The 17,400-nt window shown below is 36.2% G+C and overlaps 2 protein-coding genes across 6 annotated transcripts; one reads left to right on the forward strand and one right to left on the reverse strand.

Moving 5' to 3' along the window:
- Positions 1 to 378: 378 nt before the first annotated feature.
- LOC142176413 (PRA1 family protein F3-like) lies at positions 379 to 1,492 on the forward strand. The gene has a single exon (XM_075244025.1). It carries the CDS (start codon positions 517 to 519, stop codon positions 1,045 to 1,047), a length of 531 nt encoding a protein of 176 aa, XP_075100126.1. The 5' UTR covers positions 379 to 516; the 3' UTR covers positions 1,048 to 1,492.
- Positions 1,493 to 2,461: 969 nt separating this feature from the next.
- LOC107814089 (E3 ubiquitin protein ligase DRIP2-like) lies at positions 2,462 to 12,019 on the reverse strand. 5 transcript variants are annotated; one of them, XM_016639418.2, is made up of 8 exons: positions 11,731 to 12,019; positions 11,355 to 11,637; positions 10,489 to 10,588; positions 8,240 to 8,567; positions 7,664 to 8,109; positions 7,515 to 7,565; positions 3,458 to 3,530; positions 2,462 to 3,041 (listed from the first exon to the last, which is right to left on the reverse strand). In XM_016639418.2, exons 2-8 carry the CDS (start codon positions 11,467 to 11,469, stop codon positions 2,862 to 2,864), a joined length of 1,293 nt encoding a protein of 430 aa, XP_016494904.1. In that variant the 5' UTR covers positions 11,470 to 11,637; positions 11,731 to 12,019; the 3' UTR covers positions 2,462 to 2,861. The 5 variants fall into 5 exon arrangements, with proteins under 5 accessions (XP_016494904.1, XP_016494903.1, XP_075100204.1 ...); XM_016639417.2 differs by having other exon boundaries at positions 11,355 to 11,934; XM_075244105.1 differs by lacking the exons at positions 2,462 to 3,041; positions 3,458 to 3,530 and adding an exon at positions 3,670 to 4,075.
- Between the last annotated feature and the right edge of the window lie 5,381 nt (positions 12,020 to 17,400).

Here is a 17,400-nt window from a genome sequence, read left to right on the forward strand (position 1 = left end):
AACCAAATAAAAAGTATTTTTTTTTAGTTATAGAGCACAAATTTTAATGTTATTTTTGCGTAAAAAAGTAATGCAGAACATTAGTGCCTTTGGGTTTGTGTGAATTTTTAGAAGAATAATTAAATTCTTGAAAAAAAAAAATGGAGTTCTAAAAACATTGGGTATTTGGAGGAAGAGGGGAGGGGGAGCACAAAAAATATAGGGCTTGGGGGAAGGGGTAAGTAAGGAGAGTAGCATAAATAAATATTTTTCACTCTCTAACCAAACACTAGATATTTTTCGAAATTTATTTTTCATTCATCAACCAAACAAGGAAAAATAGGTGATAAAATCACTCATTTTTCATGAAAAAAATCTCCTAGAAAAATACTTTGTCTTCGTACCAAACACACCCTTAATATAACGACCAATTATTTAGGCGCGGATTCACTCCCATACGATCCCCTTCTAGGGTTTCAACTTCCCTTATTCGAGAAGATTCGCCATTTGAAACCATAAATTACAATCCAATCAATCATGCGTCCGGCTTATGACTTCTCCTTCAATCGGGCCAGATCCGGCACACTTTCCTTCTACGCTCGGCGTCGTCCATGGAGAGAACTATTGGCCCACCCGTCTTCATATACCCGGCCCATTTCCCTCGCCGATTTTACATCTCGTGTGAAGCGAAACCTCGGTTACTTTCGGGTCAACTACGCCATCATTGTGCTGCTCATACTCTTCTTAAGCCTCTTATGGCATCCGATTTCAATGATCGTCTTCTTAGTCGTGTTCGTCGCTTGGTTTTTCCTCTACTTCCATCGCGACGAACCGTTGATGATTTTTAACCGTATGGTTGATGATAGGATCGTTCTGGTTGTTTTAAGCGTTATTACAGTGGTGAGTTTGGTGCTGACACGTGTCTGGGTGAACGTGTTGGTCTCGATCGTGGTGGGAATGGTGTTAGTATTTTTGCATTGTACGTTTAGAATTACGGAGGACTTGTTTCTAGAAGAGGATGATGCTGCTGATGGTGGATTGCTGTCTTTTGTTGGTAGCTCGTCATGATATGAAGAAGCTAACACGGAGCAAATGTTATTGTAGTCAATGGCCTCTTGTTGAAGCAATTAATTCAACAATTTGAATAAAATGTTCATTGTATACAAGGTCGGATTAGAATGCAATGACGTTTAAGGCATTAAGGAGTGTAATTTTTCGGGGTTTATTGTATGGTCGTGAATGGCTGTTGTTTACATTTTTTCCGGCAACTGAATTGAGAATTGAGACACGGATTATTTGGAGTATGTCTAGTTTTGTGCTGTCATTGTATATAAAGAGTACTCAATTTAATAGTGAGAAAGCAATAGTTAGTGAACAAATGCTGCATGGAATTTCTGTGATTTGTGATTGGATCTGTTTCACTAATTAACTGAGCTTTACTGGATTATTGTTGCACTTATCATGCTGATATATTTGATTAATGAATCAACAACATCTACATTTTAAATTGTTAGGATCGTTTATATGATGCTCTGTATTCCATCCTGTTCTATTCAAGTTTAATATGATTCAACATAGCTTGACAATGTTTTGCCGATCGTTAATTGTTCAAACAGTTCAAACATCTGGGAATGAATGCTGTCTATCCACTGTCATTTCTAGCTATAAGTTAAATCATCTTCATATATAAGGAAGTTTAATAATTTGGATGAAGATAGTGCGAACTAGTGTTTTAAAAGGCGTTTTCGGGACGAGGCGCACCAAAAACGCTCCGAGGCGATGGTGTGGAGCGAAAGTCTCCGGAGGTGCCCAAAGACTTTTTCAAATTAAAACAAAATTTGTTGAATAAGTCCTTCATATAATACTCAAATTTTCAAAAGTCAGCTTGGTAATTACTCAAAAGTTGTAAAAAGCAACTGAAATGTATTAAATTTAAAAGTCAAGACCTTTTTTTATTTATTGAAACCCTAATTCATGGTATTCAATTGTTTTTTTACAAATACAAATAAAACTTCATCTCCTTCATAGCAGCAATTTCAAAGTTCAAATTGCAGGTTAGTCATCGTTTTTGTTCCTCCACGTAGAAAACTTTATTCTTTTCGACTCAAGTTACTTGTTCTTCTAAGTAGCATATACTAATAGATTGTTTTGACTACTTTTTTTGTGGGGATGGATTATATATATATATTTCACATATATATAGTTTTCTTCAATTTTTATGCAATTTTACCTGTTTATAAATATTTACTGTAATTATATTATTTTATAAAATATTATAGATTAAATACTTATGGGGCTTACGCCTCGCTGAGGCATATGTAAAACGCCGCACCTTGTGCCCACACCTTTTAAAACACAGGTGCAAACATCTCCAGAATAGCAGCAGATTAAATATGTACATGAATTCTAATCTCAGAATGGCAATCAGAATACAACAATGTAATTCATCATTCTGGAGGCTGATGATGAAATACTAGTATCTTTGAAAAATAAATAATTGTGTATTATGATGGCTGGAGGTTTGAAAGACATAATGAAAAAACATTATCAAAATTCATGCAGTATAACTACAAGGTAGTGTACAAGCATACAACACATTGCAGAAAAATAGTGAACATGAGAGCATGGTATCTTCTCAGTTAGAGCACGAATAGTCGAACTCGTTCAGGGTCCTATGTGAAATCTCATCTTTTTTCTTACCCTGTTGCTTGATTCCCGCCGATCTGCACCAATTCTAGTTGCACCAATTAAATACAACTTACAAGTCTACAATCTTACCGTATGCCACTCGAGGCACAGGGGCCTAGCAATTCCGCCTGCTACTTCAACATAACAATAGCACTAACATAGTTTATCAAGTACATGAATGCAGTGATAATAACTCAAGAAGCTGGAACGACTGGAATCTTTCGAGCATAAGCCAACACCATCACAAAGTCCTTTGCTGATGAACCAATAATTGCTGGTATTCTTTCGGATGTAGTAGTTTGAAGCCACATATCAACCAAACTGTTAAGTGGTAAACTGGGGGCTATTGATTGTCCCATACATCTAATCTCAACCTACAAATAAACTCGAGTCAGCACAACAAAAAGTAAAACAATTAAATCATGTATGTTTTCTTCAGTCAAGTTTATTGCAAGAACTCCCTCTCTGTCACACTTAGGGGCAACCATACTTGTCACTTACGGGTCATCTTCTTGGTAACCAGAAAGGAACATATTACAGTTAACATTGAGCATTACACATTATAATTCCTCATATTGCACTCACGTAATGTAGACACTTACCTGACCCAAAGTTGAGTTCAACCCGTTCAAAACCAGACCGAATGAACATTGCACCCAATGGCAATTAATATTATAGAAAATCATGTTCCCCACTAACCTCAATTGAACATCACCAAGGAAGATGTATAATGTGAATAAATGCACGTGTTGTTCATTGATTTATAAATAACTAAAATCAAGCCAATTACCTCGTCTTCGCTCTTAAGATCCAACTTCCTCACCAGGTATTTTTGGATGAAAGAAACTGGAATGTTACCGTCTCTGCAACAGCGGAAGATATGAGAAAAATTATGAGGAAAATTTGGAAGAATTCATGTCATAAAATATTATAAATATTGGTCCCTTCCTACTACAAATGGACTACTCAATCTTAATTTTGGTGCACAGAAAGTTTCCCAACATGAGCTTCTCTTTCTACGTGTCTTCCACTGCTGACAGCTATGGCTTATCCATCCCCAATGATTATCTTAAGTCGCCTTCATTATTTTTCGTCATGCCTCCATTATCCAAGCCTTTGCAGATCCTTGCTAGTTATACATCCAAAACTACTTTGTAAGTCAGATTACATGCGAATTTAGGTGCCATCAGGCCCATCATTATCAGATTATCTTTTCAGCAACTTCCAGAGCAGACCTCTTTTTCTGCATTGCCATTTTACCTTTTTCAAATCTTCCCAAAAACTACTCTTTTTCCATTTAGCCTTCTTATGAACCGTCAGCATATCAAATTGCAGCACTGACGTGGAAGAAACCAGAGAATTCTGAGGCTTGAGGGGCGTAGATTAAAAAGCAACTGTGGTAGTGTAGCTGGGAAATAGGCAAGAAGATGGAAAACAAGAAATTATGAATGCAGTAATGCTAGATCACAACTATTGCTACTTCTAGCCTTCTAAGAAAAAAGTAGAAACAAATGAGTTTAACAAATAGACACTCTATAGTACACTATTGTTGTACTTCTTAAAAAATTAGTATAATCACCTAAGATATTAATGCCACAAAAGGGGATATATCCCTATAAAAGGAGAATACATATCAAAAGGAGCTATGCAAGAATATTGCTCTCTACAGAAGCCATTCAACGGCTTGGAGGAATCAGATTGGTTTACCAATGGTACTTCTAATACCAGAAGAAAGTGGTACAAGGGGGACTGTATTATAAGCCAATGTTTTCATCATTCACCTGATTGGTCAAATAACTGTGAACACCACATAAGATCCAGCAAGAGACTGAGTTAGCAACTATATGAGAGAGAGAGAGTTCATAGAGAGAGGCAATACGTAAGGAGCTATCTTAAAATCAAGAGAAGAGGAGCTATCTTAAAATCAAGAGAAGACAAGGAACATAAAGGCACTTAACTAGGCATGAACATCCATTTTATTATACTACCCAAGGTGGCGCAGGTTATCACCATGAAGCAAGTAGCTGGCTTATAGTTTACAGCAACTTTGCAAGACAGGTCTCTCATAAGTAGTTGCAATCCCTAAGAAATACTGGCCTGTAAAAGAAAATCCTATCCTGAAAGGGGAGAATTAATCCTCCAGCAGTTTTGTCCTAGTAACCCATCCAGTACCTTAATTCTTATCTTCAGCATCTATTAGCTATGCTCCAGAACTGGCTTCCTCCACAGTTAGGAAATCCAAATTATAACTGACGTTCACATCATAACCATCTTGGAAGGTAGGTATCGGACTCACCCATCCAGTTGACTAAAATAGATAAAAGACCAATCACTGGCTTACTCCAATTGTTTAGAGCATCTAACACTATTCCAAGACCAAATGCAAAAGACTTGGTGAGAATCCACTAAGTAATTTTCTTAAATTAATGCCCCGGGTCACCCTTCGGGTTGCTCCATAGGTAAATGCCTCATTGAAGCCAGTTGGTCTCCTTCACAAAGGTGTGGTTAGAGCCCATTTGATATAGAAAAACATAGGTAACTTTGTAGTAAGAAATTCTTTACACTCAAGATTGTATTCAGTCATCAAAGCGCAAGGGTCATGTTACTGCATGTCAAGTCCGGATGCTCTCTGCCCACACGGGTTTCCTAGGATAAGATTATGGTCCCAAATAGCATACCCAACTGAGTTTAACCAGCTGGTTCTCTCCAATTTCAAAAGAAGGGCTAGTTATACACCCATATCTGAGTGTAGCAACTGTTGAATAACGGAAAAGAAGTGTGCAGGAAAGCGTCCAACAAACAAACATAGATTGATACGCGGAGCTAAAGAGAACCTACAGAACTGGCTCGACAGAACTTTCCTTAGACTGAATTTGCGATACCCGAAAATCATCTTTCATCAAAAAGAAAAAAAATGAAAAAAACAACTAAGTAATCCACCCAGAAAAGGACATCAAACAGTTCTAGAAAGATAACAACACCTTGTAAAAACAAAAAGAAGTTAAATGAAAAAGAAAAACTAGAAAAAAAGAATCAACAACATAAAAAACCAAACCAAAAGGCATCAACAACATAGAAAAACATTGACCAGAAGCACAAGCAGAAAAGAGATGTGAAAGCTGTGGCATATATTGTTTTTACTTTTTATTTTTTTATATTGGTTTTACTTTATAGTTTTTGAAATAAGATGACAAAGAAGACCAGTTTCCTCGGTGCTTTTGGAAATCACCATTAAATCTAAAAAGGGCAGCCCTGTGCACTAAGCTCCCGCTACGCGCGGGGTCCAGAAAAGGACCGGACCACAAGGGTCTATCGTATGCAGCCTTACCTTGCATTTCTGCAAGAGGTTGTTTTCATGGCTCAAACCATTAAATATCTCCATTTAAAATTGAATATCGAGAGGCATCTTGTACATATATATTGACTTGGTATATCTACTAATACTAAGTTAGAATACAAATATGGTTCTTTTATCCCCTAGGGCTTTTGTTCAATGGAAAATATAGTCCAGCAGTGCAGACGCATGTCAAGAGTTTGAATCCTCTTATTAACCAAGTTTGGCATTTAAGTGGAGAAGTATAGAGGGACAGGTCATTATCCACCGATTTTCGAAGCTAAGAACAGCACAGATTCACAGTAATAAAAACTTATGGTTCTTTTACAAAAAGTGGGTGTAGAAATGAGGTGATAGATTAACCATGGTTTATTATGGTTGGAGAGTGTAGAGTACCTTTCGTTTTTTCAGTAGTTGGAAAGTGTAAATATAGCACCATGAACCTGAATTAATAAGTTGTAGTTTCATTTCGCAAGTAGAAGTTTCACATGGCCTAACATTCAATTTGATACAGAAACCGCATGAATACCACACTTGAATGAATTGCACAGTGGTTGACAGGTCACAGGTGGATACAGCATTCAGGATGTAGAGGAATCTACATCTAAGATAAAGTTTTTACTTTTTTGGACTACTTTTAAGTAAATTCCACAAGCTAATTCAGGGAGAACTGGATAGCGATCGATCTGATTATAGGAACCCGTTATACTAACATTTTATGTTAGAACAGAGAATTAGTACGATTTCAAAGTCAAATCAGCACGTTCAATTTAGATTATTACTTTCGGCCATTGCTGGTCTATAAACAATTACCCCCTAAATGATGTGAGAGTATACTGACCAGATGTGATTAAATGCTCAAAATAAAGGTAATTTAAATCAACTGCCCAGCTTGTTAACACAGCACAATGAATGTACTCAGATTTAGAGCATATTCTATTATAAAGGTCAGTTTCAGTGCTCCTGACGCAACATTAAGTAGTTAGCATAATTAGCTTCTACTCCCTCCGTTCCAATTTATGTGAACCTGTTTGACTGGCACGGAGTTTAAGAAAAAATGAAGACTTTTGGAATTTGTGGTCCTAAACAAGTCAAAAAGGGGTCCAGAGTATTTGTGTGGTTATAAAGGCTTCTCTTTAAGAGTAGAATCGTAAGTTTAAGCTAAATTGTTACCAAATTTAGAAAGGGGTCATTCTTTTTGGAACGGACCACAAAAGAAATAGGTTCACATAAACTGGAACGGAGGGAGTATTATTTATCTTTATGCAATGTGACTATGACTTCTCCATAGCCACCGCAGTAGACAAGTTGCAGAATTGTGCAGTGCTGGAAAGAAATGATATATCACCTTCGTACCTCAGGTTGGGTAGGAAAAGCTTATCAAATTTGGTAAGACGGAAATTCATGCAGCTAAAATGTTCTTGGTACAACCTTTGTGAATTCTAAGAGCATAATCAGGCATATTAAGAGCATCATCATCAGAAGTTTGTTTCAAGGAATAAAACGCACTTACTTTATTCTCAAGTAACTCCCAGAAATCTGTGGCAAGGGTGTATCTCCCTCCCTGACACAAATAATTTGGAGAATTAAAAACATTGGAAATTCACTCGTCTCAGCAAAAGTAAAACAGAAAAATTCTATAAGATAAAAGCAGATTCTCACTGGTCTTCAGAGGCCACTAATGAGAACCATATTGGATAGATTCTTCTTTCACATCTGGCACTGGTTGCATCCAGCACAGTTTGCGGTGAAATATTAAACTCTCCAAAAGCTGATGCCTTCTTTTGGCGAATTCTACGTGATTTCTTAGGTTTATCAAATTCTTGAGGACCAGGATCATCATTATTATCATCCTTGATCTTCAATTTGTGCCCATGTTCTTTGACTTTAGTTTTACGGACATGACCCTCACGGTCATGGGACTGCACACCTTCTGACTTAGCGGTAGAACCCTGTGAGGAAAACCTCGATGATTTGCTCCTGTTTGCTGCTTCTACCAAACAATTTAAAGGTTTCCACAAATCAACTTTGCCTTCCCACTGTTTACTGCCGTTTGCAATTTCTTTATCAGGTGTAGGGTGGTCAGAAGGCTCACCACTGGAAGAATTCTGCAAAAAAATTGACATGATTGACTGTGACAATAATACTGCGGGTCTTTGCATAACATTGACCAACGACAAGGCCTCAACGAAGTCCAAATTGAGGCATAGCACCTAACATCTGAAGAACATGACTTACCAGCCTTATGTTCTGAGTGAACTTGTTCAAAGTCTCAGGTGAGCTAGAGCTATCCAGTTGATCTTCTCCAGAACCTTCTTCTTTCTTGACAGGTTTCTCAATTGAAAAGGTGGAACCCCGTAATGTTTTTCTTGCCACCGATTTTGATCTTCTTCCTGTCATTCCAGTTTGTGTAGATACTCTTGGAGTGCTGACCACAAGTGACGAGAGCGATCTCTCCTTTCTCCTTACTGGCAATGCAACTGAAGGCATAATTTCAGGTGCGTCCACCTTTCGCCTCTTATAAGGGAATACCTTTGCTCTCACATCTTGCAGATTGTGATCTGGCCTGTTGTAAAATAATTAAAAAAGCAAATAACATTCTCAGGGAAAATTTTGTCTTCCACCCAACCGTAGAAGAAAATATAACATGCATAAGATGCAGCTACATGCATGAAAAAGCAGAACAAAATCGTGACAGAAAATGAAGATTAACTGAGTTGTAGCCTAACGTAACTGGTGAAACTTGATGAGCTATGGGTGCTTAAGTAATAAATTTTACCTATCATCATACACACACAAACACACATACACACACACAGAGACTCATTTTTTTAATGAGACATGTCATCATGTGTTGTCCACATATTATAGTTTGCTCTCTACACTCCCATCTGTTGTGTGATGCCTCTCCTTTACTACTTCAGAAGTTTCTCAGATAATCAAAAGTGAACTTTTAACCCAGCAGCTACAGATTCCAATTTTATTGGATGATATAGAAGTCGGCTGATGTTTTCTGCTGCCAAGTTTTCCTCCTTATATTCCCAGAATCAATCTCTTCTTGTTACCTTATTGGTCTTTCTTCACAGAACCTCCAAATTGTATCAGGAATTAATTGTAAATACTGATCCAAACCCGTAACTTGGTAAAAGGCAAATATTGTTGTTGTGGGATCAACATTGTTTTAAGGGTTGAATATGTGGCCTTAAAGACCTAACATATCCACAAGAGAAAAAATCAGATCTGACAAAGGGTGCAACAAGTAGCACACAGAGGAAAAAATGAGAGTTGTCCACCTGAGATGGTTTAACCATGTCGCTAAGCAGATCTCCAAATACATTAGTTCGTAAGGTACTAAAAGGAGAAGAGAGGCAAACCTAAACCCGTATGGAGGGATTTGTTTCAAAGACCAAATAACTTTCGTGATAAATGTGGATTTAATAAGTGCAAAAATAGTGAAGCAAAGGATCCATATAGACGATAAAACTAGTTGGGATTCAGGCTTCGCTGTTGTTACACTAACATTATGTCCTTTGTCCACCAAAAGTCTTTTTAATGTGATAAGAGATCTGCATGTCAGTGTGGAGACAAGTATCAAATTTAGAGAGCTTATAGTTTTACAGAACTCCTTATTTGCATTATTAGACAGATTATTTAGTATTGGAGTAAACTAGATTGAATAGATTTGAACAGATATAGAGGATTCACTACAGATCCCAGTTAATTTCGGATGGACACATAATTGATTGAATGATTAAACATGCTGTTTCCGAGTCTCTAGTCATTGTAGTGACACATAAGAGGAAAGCTACCCCCTAGAGCACTATGATCTGTGCTCAGTATTTTTAGAGAAATCCTAATCCATCTACGTCCAGGAAACTCAAAATGTCAACAAAAATTTAGCATGCCTGTTTCTTTAAAGATGGACTTCATAAAGAAGAAAGGTGAATGTGGTAGAGGAAAGAAATTCCCAACTTTGATGAGCATGTCATATTGCTCTCTAATTAAACATAGAATAATCTTGAGCCAGCAATAAGTGTGAAGACCACACATATATCCAGGCATAAATAACCATACTGAAATCACATAGCTGCAGTTTTCACCTAATTTCTTTCCCACGAAAAAAACCTGTACTTTATAGCTGCATACCAAACTCCAAAGAAGCGGTGAACATGGTACAGGCTTAATGATGTTAAGTTTGGTAGGTGTAGAAAATTACGTTAATCAATATAGATGGAATCTTTTAGTCGAACTCTCTAAGTGAACATGGCACACACTTCATGATGTTATGTTTGGTAGGCATAGAAAATTAAGTTAGTCAATATAGATGGAATGTTCTAGTAGAACTTCCAGGCGGCGGAAAAAAAGTTTCTGAAAAATATCTAAAGCTAAAACTTTCTGCACGAATACGTCCACTGAGTACTTAAGCACACTCTTTGCATTTAAGAAAAGAGAAAGGGAAAAGAATAAGAGCTAGAAGATAATATGACCTCAATTTCTCTAAAGGAACACAGCCTAAGTCGATATTGCAAATCGGACAGCATTCCGTTTCTTCATCAGACAACTTCTTGTAGATGCATTTCCTGCAAACTGAGTGAAGTTCCAGAAGGAACAGTCTCAAAACAGTAGTCATCTTTTTTGCAAAAAAAAAACAATTGCTAGTTTCAATAATACTCAAACCAAAATGCAGAGAGACAACATTTTTATGTAAAGGGAAAAAAAAGAAAGTAAGCTAAGTTCAACTCATTATGTTTCACACCATATACATGAATGCAATATCGTAATCTCTTGTACAGAAAATTAACTTTCTAGAAATGCTTACATGAATAAAGAAACATCACGGTCTCTTGCGAGCAAAAGACAGCAATTTAGCAATAACTTAAATTAACACCTCTCCAGGACTCCAATTTGTAACTGAGATCACATTATCTAAAGTAGCAGAAAAGGAAAATATATATTGTACGATACAAATAAATCAAGTCAGTCAAGAGCATACTGTTGAAGCTTCAATTAGACACTACGAACTGTCCTGATCAGCTCAAAACATGTATCTCCCTAGACACAAAAATAAGCAAATATAGCTGAAACGAAAACATCTAAAAAAAATCACCAATTTCTCGTAGATAATTATTAGCACAGAGGAAATAACATGTGATATACTGAAATGGGATCGATCAAACAGATAGTTCGTTCCCATTTAGCAGGCAAAGAGTTGTACGCAATTCCAAAAAAGTAAACCCAGATCGTAAAAATGACTGAAACAGTAATCAGAAAACGGAAAGCAATTCAAAATTCAAACAGCTCACATTGAGCAGCAGCAGTATATATAAAGAGAGAAAATTAAAAGGGGACTCACACGTATGAAGACATTCGGAAATAGTAGTTGCATCTCTGAAGAGCTTATGACAAAGAGGGCATGTCATGCATGCCCCAATCCTATCCCTTCTCACATTCACCACTTGATTCGACATTTATATCTGTATTTCTCAGTATATCAGCTAGCTCCCCACTCTCAATAAACAGTTTCGAGTTTATAATTTAGACCCTTAATTTTATCTCTCAAATACACGTACTCAAGCGGTGCATGCTAGAAACGCCACCGTAACACATGGAATTTACGTTCATTCCTCGCTATTTATCTGCATTCAACCCACAAATAAAGAACGTCACAATTATCACACCCAAAGTCAGCTTTGCGACAAACAACAGAAACTGATTTAACAACAACAGACCAGTTGAATCTGAGATTTGATTTGGGGTAAAGGGAACGTGGATTAGATGATCTCTTGTTGCTGTGTATATAACTGCGTTGTTGTGTATTTGGGTTTGGGAGTCGAAATCGAGGGTGTTTTGGTTTGGGTGGGGTTGGGTTGGGGGGGGGGGGGAGCTCATGAACGAAACCGAATACTTCTGTGCTTTTTATATTACACTAAAGTAATAATTATAATGTTTTTTTTTGGTTTTATTAAATGCTATGTATGTAATATGAGGGCTGGCCGGCTGGGTGTTAAAATGCGCCGTGGAGAATGGGGACGAAGAGTGTGGGCTGCTGATTAATATTCGTTGTGTTTCGTATGCGTGAGCGTGACGGCTGTGCTGCTTAAGGGCCACAGAGAGGGTGGTCTGGATATTAATTGCATCTAGCGGCGCACGTTAGCTTGCTAGGAGATTTTTTCTAAGAAAAACATTTTTCGTAATTAATCTCAACTAAGTGATATGTAATTTAACTTTAGTTAACAACTATTTGGTTTAAATAAAATACATGTGTAAGTGATTAATTTTTATGTACTTTTCTTAAAGAAAAATCAAAAAAGAAAAAGAATTCTTTTACGTAGCATTTATATTACGTACTTGAATACCTCAAGGAAAAAGATGGAGATGTAGAAGTTGATTGACTGCCTGCTTTTGTTGTTAGTTCGAATTTTCTCTTCTTTTTTTTTATTTAATTTACATACTGTGGAAGAATTTTACGTCGCTATTTTAATCGGCCGCAGCATGTTACTTACTCCCTCTGGTCCATTTTAACTAATTTTTGGCATTTTTTTTTTGTATTTCACAATATTTAATTTTTTCAGATATAAAAAAAGAATTAACTTCTTCTTTCCAAGTTTGCCCTTGAAATAAAGAGCTTACGAATAGTTTTTTATATTTTCAATGAGCAAATTAAGATTAATATGAATTTCATTGTTAATTAATGCTAAAAGATGAATTCCTTAATACATATAAAAAAATCAAAAAAATAATTTAATTTGGACCGGTGGGAGTATTATTTTTCTAATTTATTGCTCCATAAGTAATTGTCAGCGATAGTAGGAGTATAAAATTTTATTTATTGCTGTAAGTATATATTCCTCAAATACATTAATTAATTCTTGAGATGGGGGAAAGGATTCATATTAGAGTTGAATTTGCATAGAATTCACCGTTTTTTAGAAACAGAGTAACGCGGTTCGGATCCATGTTCGAACTAGGAGATGTCCGAACAACTCAAAGTCAAAAGTAAATCCTCTTCTACTGTACATAATGAGAACGTGTCTCTTGTGCCCTTTACCAAATTAAACTACCACTTGGTGTTTCAATTATCACTAAAGTAACTCTTGTTTTTTACTTCTTCAAGTCAAATTTATATTTTATAATCATTTGGGAGGTGTAATTGATTATTAGTTCTGCCCTTAAATTAGAATACTCCTAGACAACTTCCAACATAAACCAACTTTTTTTCATTAATTTTAATTCTTCAACTTTAAAAAGTTAGCCGCTTGATCTACGCGACGAGACAATTTATATATATATATATATAAAATTAATCAACTAAGTCGATTAATTCAAATTCATACCGTGTAAGAACCTTTAAGGGTGAAGCTCTTACTATCAAGATTTTTTTTATTTTCATAGCCCAAACCCAAGAACTTTATAAGATCTATTTGTTTATCCGTAAAATAGTACAGTTGAATTTGTTACGTGATTTATAAACAAGCGAACTGATTTGATCCAAAATGATAAATAAATTAAATTAAAAATAAGACTTAGCATTTAAATCAAAGGGAATGGCAGGCTTGGCTCCGAGAGCGATACTTTCAAGGACAGAAATAAGAGCAAAAAGTAAAGTTGTACTATTATTTAGCTTGAGAATAGAATGTAGCATAAGTTGTTGGAAAAATTAGTTGATTATGGAGAATAAAAGGTTTAGCTTGAGGCGTGTCAAGGACACTGTAAAACGCACATAACTTTTTCCAAGAGATCCGTTCGGGCTCCATAATATATCGTTGGAAAGCTATTTCAAAGGCCTACAACTTTCATGCTTTGAGTTTTCCCAAATTACTAACTCATTTTCACTAAAACCTGCTGGAATACGAACCTTCTGCAAACTTAGTCAATTTTATCGAATCTTATGCACCTCACTTTCCATCTTGATTTTAAAATAACTATTTTCACCCATAATCATCCCAATAGGACTTCATATGTCTAAAATATCAAATTAATACCTATTTAACATATCCACACCTAGTCTGAATGTACGGGGTATTACATTATCTCCCCCTTGGGATCATTTGTCCTCGAATGATTGTCCTGATTGTAACTTCTGCTACCTCCGGACCTTAAACGGGTTTGGTGGAAACATGAACTTTCATTAACACTTGTATACTAAACTGAATGAATACCTGATTACTGAACTGTTGCAATACTGAACTGAATGACTACTGCATTGACTGAATATTGGTCTGCCATGGATACGTGAATACTAAACTAACATGGATATATAAATATTGAACTAGCACGAATATTTGAGTAATCTAAGTACTAAGCTGGCATGAATGTCTAAGTATTGGACTAACATAAGTAGTTGAGTATTGAGCTGACATGAGTATCTGAGTACTGAACTGACATGAATATCTGAGTACTGAACTAACATGAGTATCTGAGTACTGAACTGACATGAGTATCTGAGTACTGGAAACTTGAATGTTATAACATGACACGTGAAATGCTGGTTGTACCACCACTAATTATGGTAGCAACTCCAACTCATAAGCTAATTGACCGATCCTTCGCAAGAATCTATATGGCCCAATATAGCAGAGACTATGCTTCCCCTTCTTCCCAAATCTCATAACGTTTTTCATAAATAAAATTTTCAGAAACACCCAATCATCAACTTGAAACTCTAGGTCTCTATGTTGCACGCTCGAATAGGACTTTTGGCGGCTCTGAGTTTTCTTCAAACACTCTTAAATCAACTTAACTTTCTCCATTGCTTGATAGACTAAATTTGGTCCCAACAATTCCTCTTCACCAACTTTGAACCAACCAATTGGCGATCTACACCTTCGCCCATACAGAGTCTCTCAAAGTGCTATCTTGATACTAGAATGGTAGGTGTTATTATTAGCAAGGTCAATGAGAGGTATGTGATTATCCCAATTACTTTAACATCAAGGACATATCCTCAATTGTTTGAATAATGTGCTCTGCCTGACCATCTTTCTGAGGATGAAAAACTTGTGCCTAATCCTTTCTGAAAGCACTTCTAAAAGTTCATTTTAAACTGAGCACCACAATCGGAAATGACGGACAACGGAGTCCCATACATCAGACGATTTCCTGAATGTACAACTTAGTATAATCTTCTACTGAATTTGTAGTTTTTACTGGCAAGAAGCGTGCTAACTTGGTAAGTCGATTTACGATCATCCAATCAAATCATGCTTTTAAAATGAGCAAGATAATCCCATTATAAATTTCCATATTTACCATCTCCACTCAAAAGTATATGTATCCTGGGATGAAACACTAGACTTTCTGTTGCTCGACTTTCACTTGCTGACAATTCGAACAATTAGCCGCAAAGTCTGCGATGTTCTTTTTTTTCTTTTTCTTTTCATGTCGTTCCATCAATCAATCTCCTTGGTCATGATGCATATTTGGGAAACCTGGATGGAAAGAATATCTGGGATTATGGGCTTCTAACATGATTTTTCCTCTTTAAGTCCATCTATGTCTGGAACACACAATCTGTCTTGATACCTCAAAGTACCATCATCTCCCCCTTATTCAGAAGCCATCGTTTTATACTTGCGAATCTACTCTTTCAAATGCAACACATAGGGATCATCAAACCGTTTCTTCTTCACTTCGGCTACTAAGGAAGAACAAATTCTATTCTGGACGATAATTCCACCATCTTCAGAATACGAAAGCCAAACTCTTTGCTTGGCTAAGCGGTGAACTTATTTCACCATAGTTATCTTGTCTGTCTCAATCATGAGCTACACTCCCATACTTGATTATCATTCTAAGCACTTCCTGAAAACACTTATAGCATTATTGCGATCTAAGTCTTTGACTTGTACTCCACAATTAGAGTCTCGTGCAATGGCTTTACCCTCATAACACATAAATAGGCATGATTTTATAGCTTTTATTTGATCACTTTATCATCAATAACTAAACTCGGTGATCATTCGACTCACTTTGTGTTTCTTACACATGCTATACATAATCTTTATGGTAATTATACAATTTTCCCTCATTACCGAACTAATTTTCTTTTTCATATTCCATGCTGACTATTTGGGTTTCAAATCACTAACTGGACTTACAAAAAACATTTCACATCACCCCTTAGACCAAAGGTCTTATACTTGCAGATCCTTCCTTTTTTCAGGATTCTAACAACTTTCTTTATCTTCTGCAACTCTTTGCACTTTACGTTAATGACGACTCATCTCCCAACTTACCTCTGAGAAATCTTTCTTACTAGGAAAAACTAAATTATTTACATAAACGGAAAGCTTATGTCTTCATAACTATCCTACATAATCGTAATGATTTAACTTTGCCCATACTGTCAATCCTGGAGAAATCACATTTCGATAATTCCTAAAGGCTATTCTTCTATAGTTTGCTCTCTCACTGCTAGCTGATTTTTTTCCACTACCACTGTACCTCGGGTTTAACTTAAACTCTTTGGGCTCTGACACATGCGTTCGGTATTTTCAAACTGCCATCTACTCACTAGAGATAACCTGGATAAAAGGATCAAATCTCACCTCTACTAGCTCAGCTGAAATTGCTAATTCACTGTATCTACTCAAAACTTACTTAATATACTTTTACTAACCACCTGCTAGCATCATATTTTCTTCTCCTACTTTGATAACTAAAATGAAGCATAAGCTTACTCCTAACTTTCCTTATCATCTGACCATATTCTTTTGCTACACACTATCATTTTTTTGAAGTATGTTCATGGATCACACTTAGGGAAATTCATCTGTCTTAAACAAAATTAGAATATCTAACCCCAAACTTTCTATATAATACAAAATCATATCATACTATAAACATCCGCAGTAATCACTTAGTCACATAACCTAAGGGGGAACTGCCATATCTTTTATCTTATGTCAATAACTGCTTCTTATAGTAGCTTACTAGCGTGGTACTTCTAGTTCTGATTCGAATAATTCTAAACAACTTAAAATTATTCCCTGAAATTCAATATTGGCTGCTCTTGGTTCTCATTTCATACATCATATCTTCTTGTCATTTGCATGAGTTTTACGAAATCACATCTTTGGTAATAACAAACGTTTCTGACTCCTAGGTATTTTCCCCTTAGTTTCCCCTTTTTTTCTTCCAAAACTATAATGACCAATTCTAGGCCATTTGCGGTCAAATTCTTAACCTGCTACACTGTAGGGTTTGACATACAAATACACTACCACACACATCTGATAAATCACTTTATGCACCATCCGGTGAGTCTTGGGTCTTAATCCCTAAAACATGCGAAGTTTTCGCTATAATCATTGTTACTTACATTTTCTTTGAGAACCCATATGCATCACTGTATACTCACAAGTCACCAGAAATTTTGATGCACTGAAAATGGATATTTG

Source organism: Nicotiana tabacum, chromosome 22, assembly GCF_000715075.1.
Source record: "Nicotiana tabacum cultivar K326 chromosome 22, ASM71507v2, whole genome shotgun sequence".
NCBI lineage: Eukaryota > Viridiplantae > Streptophyta > Magnoliopsida > Solanales > Solanaceae > Nicotiana > Nicotiana tabacum.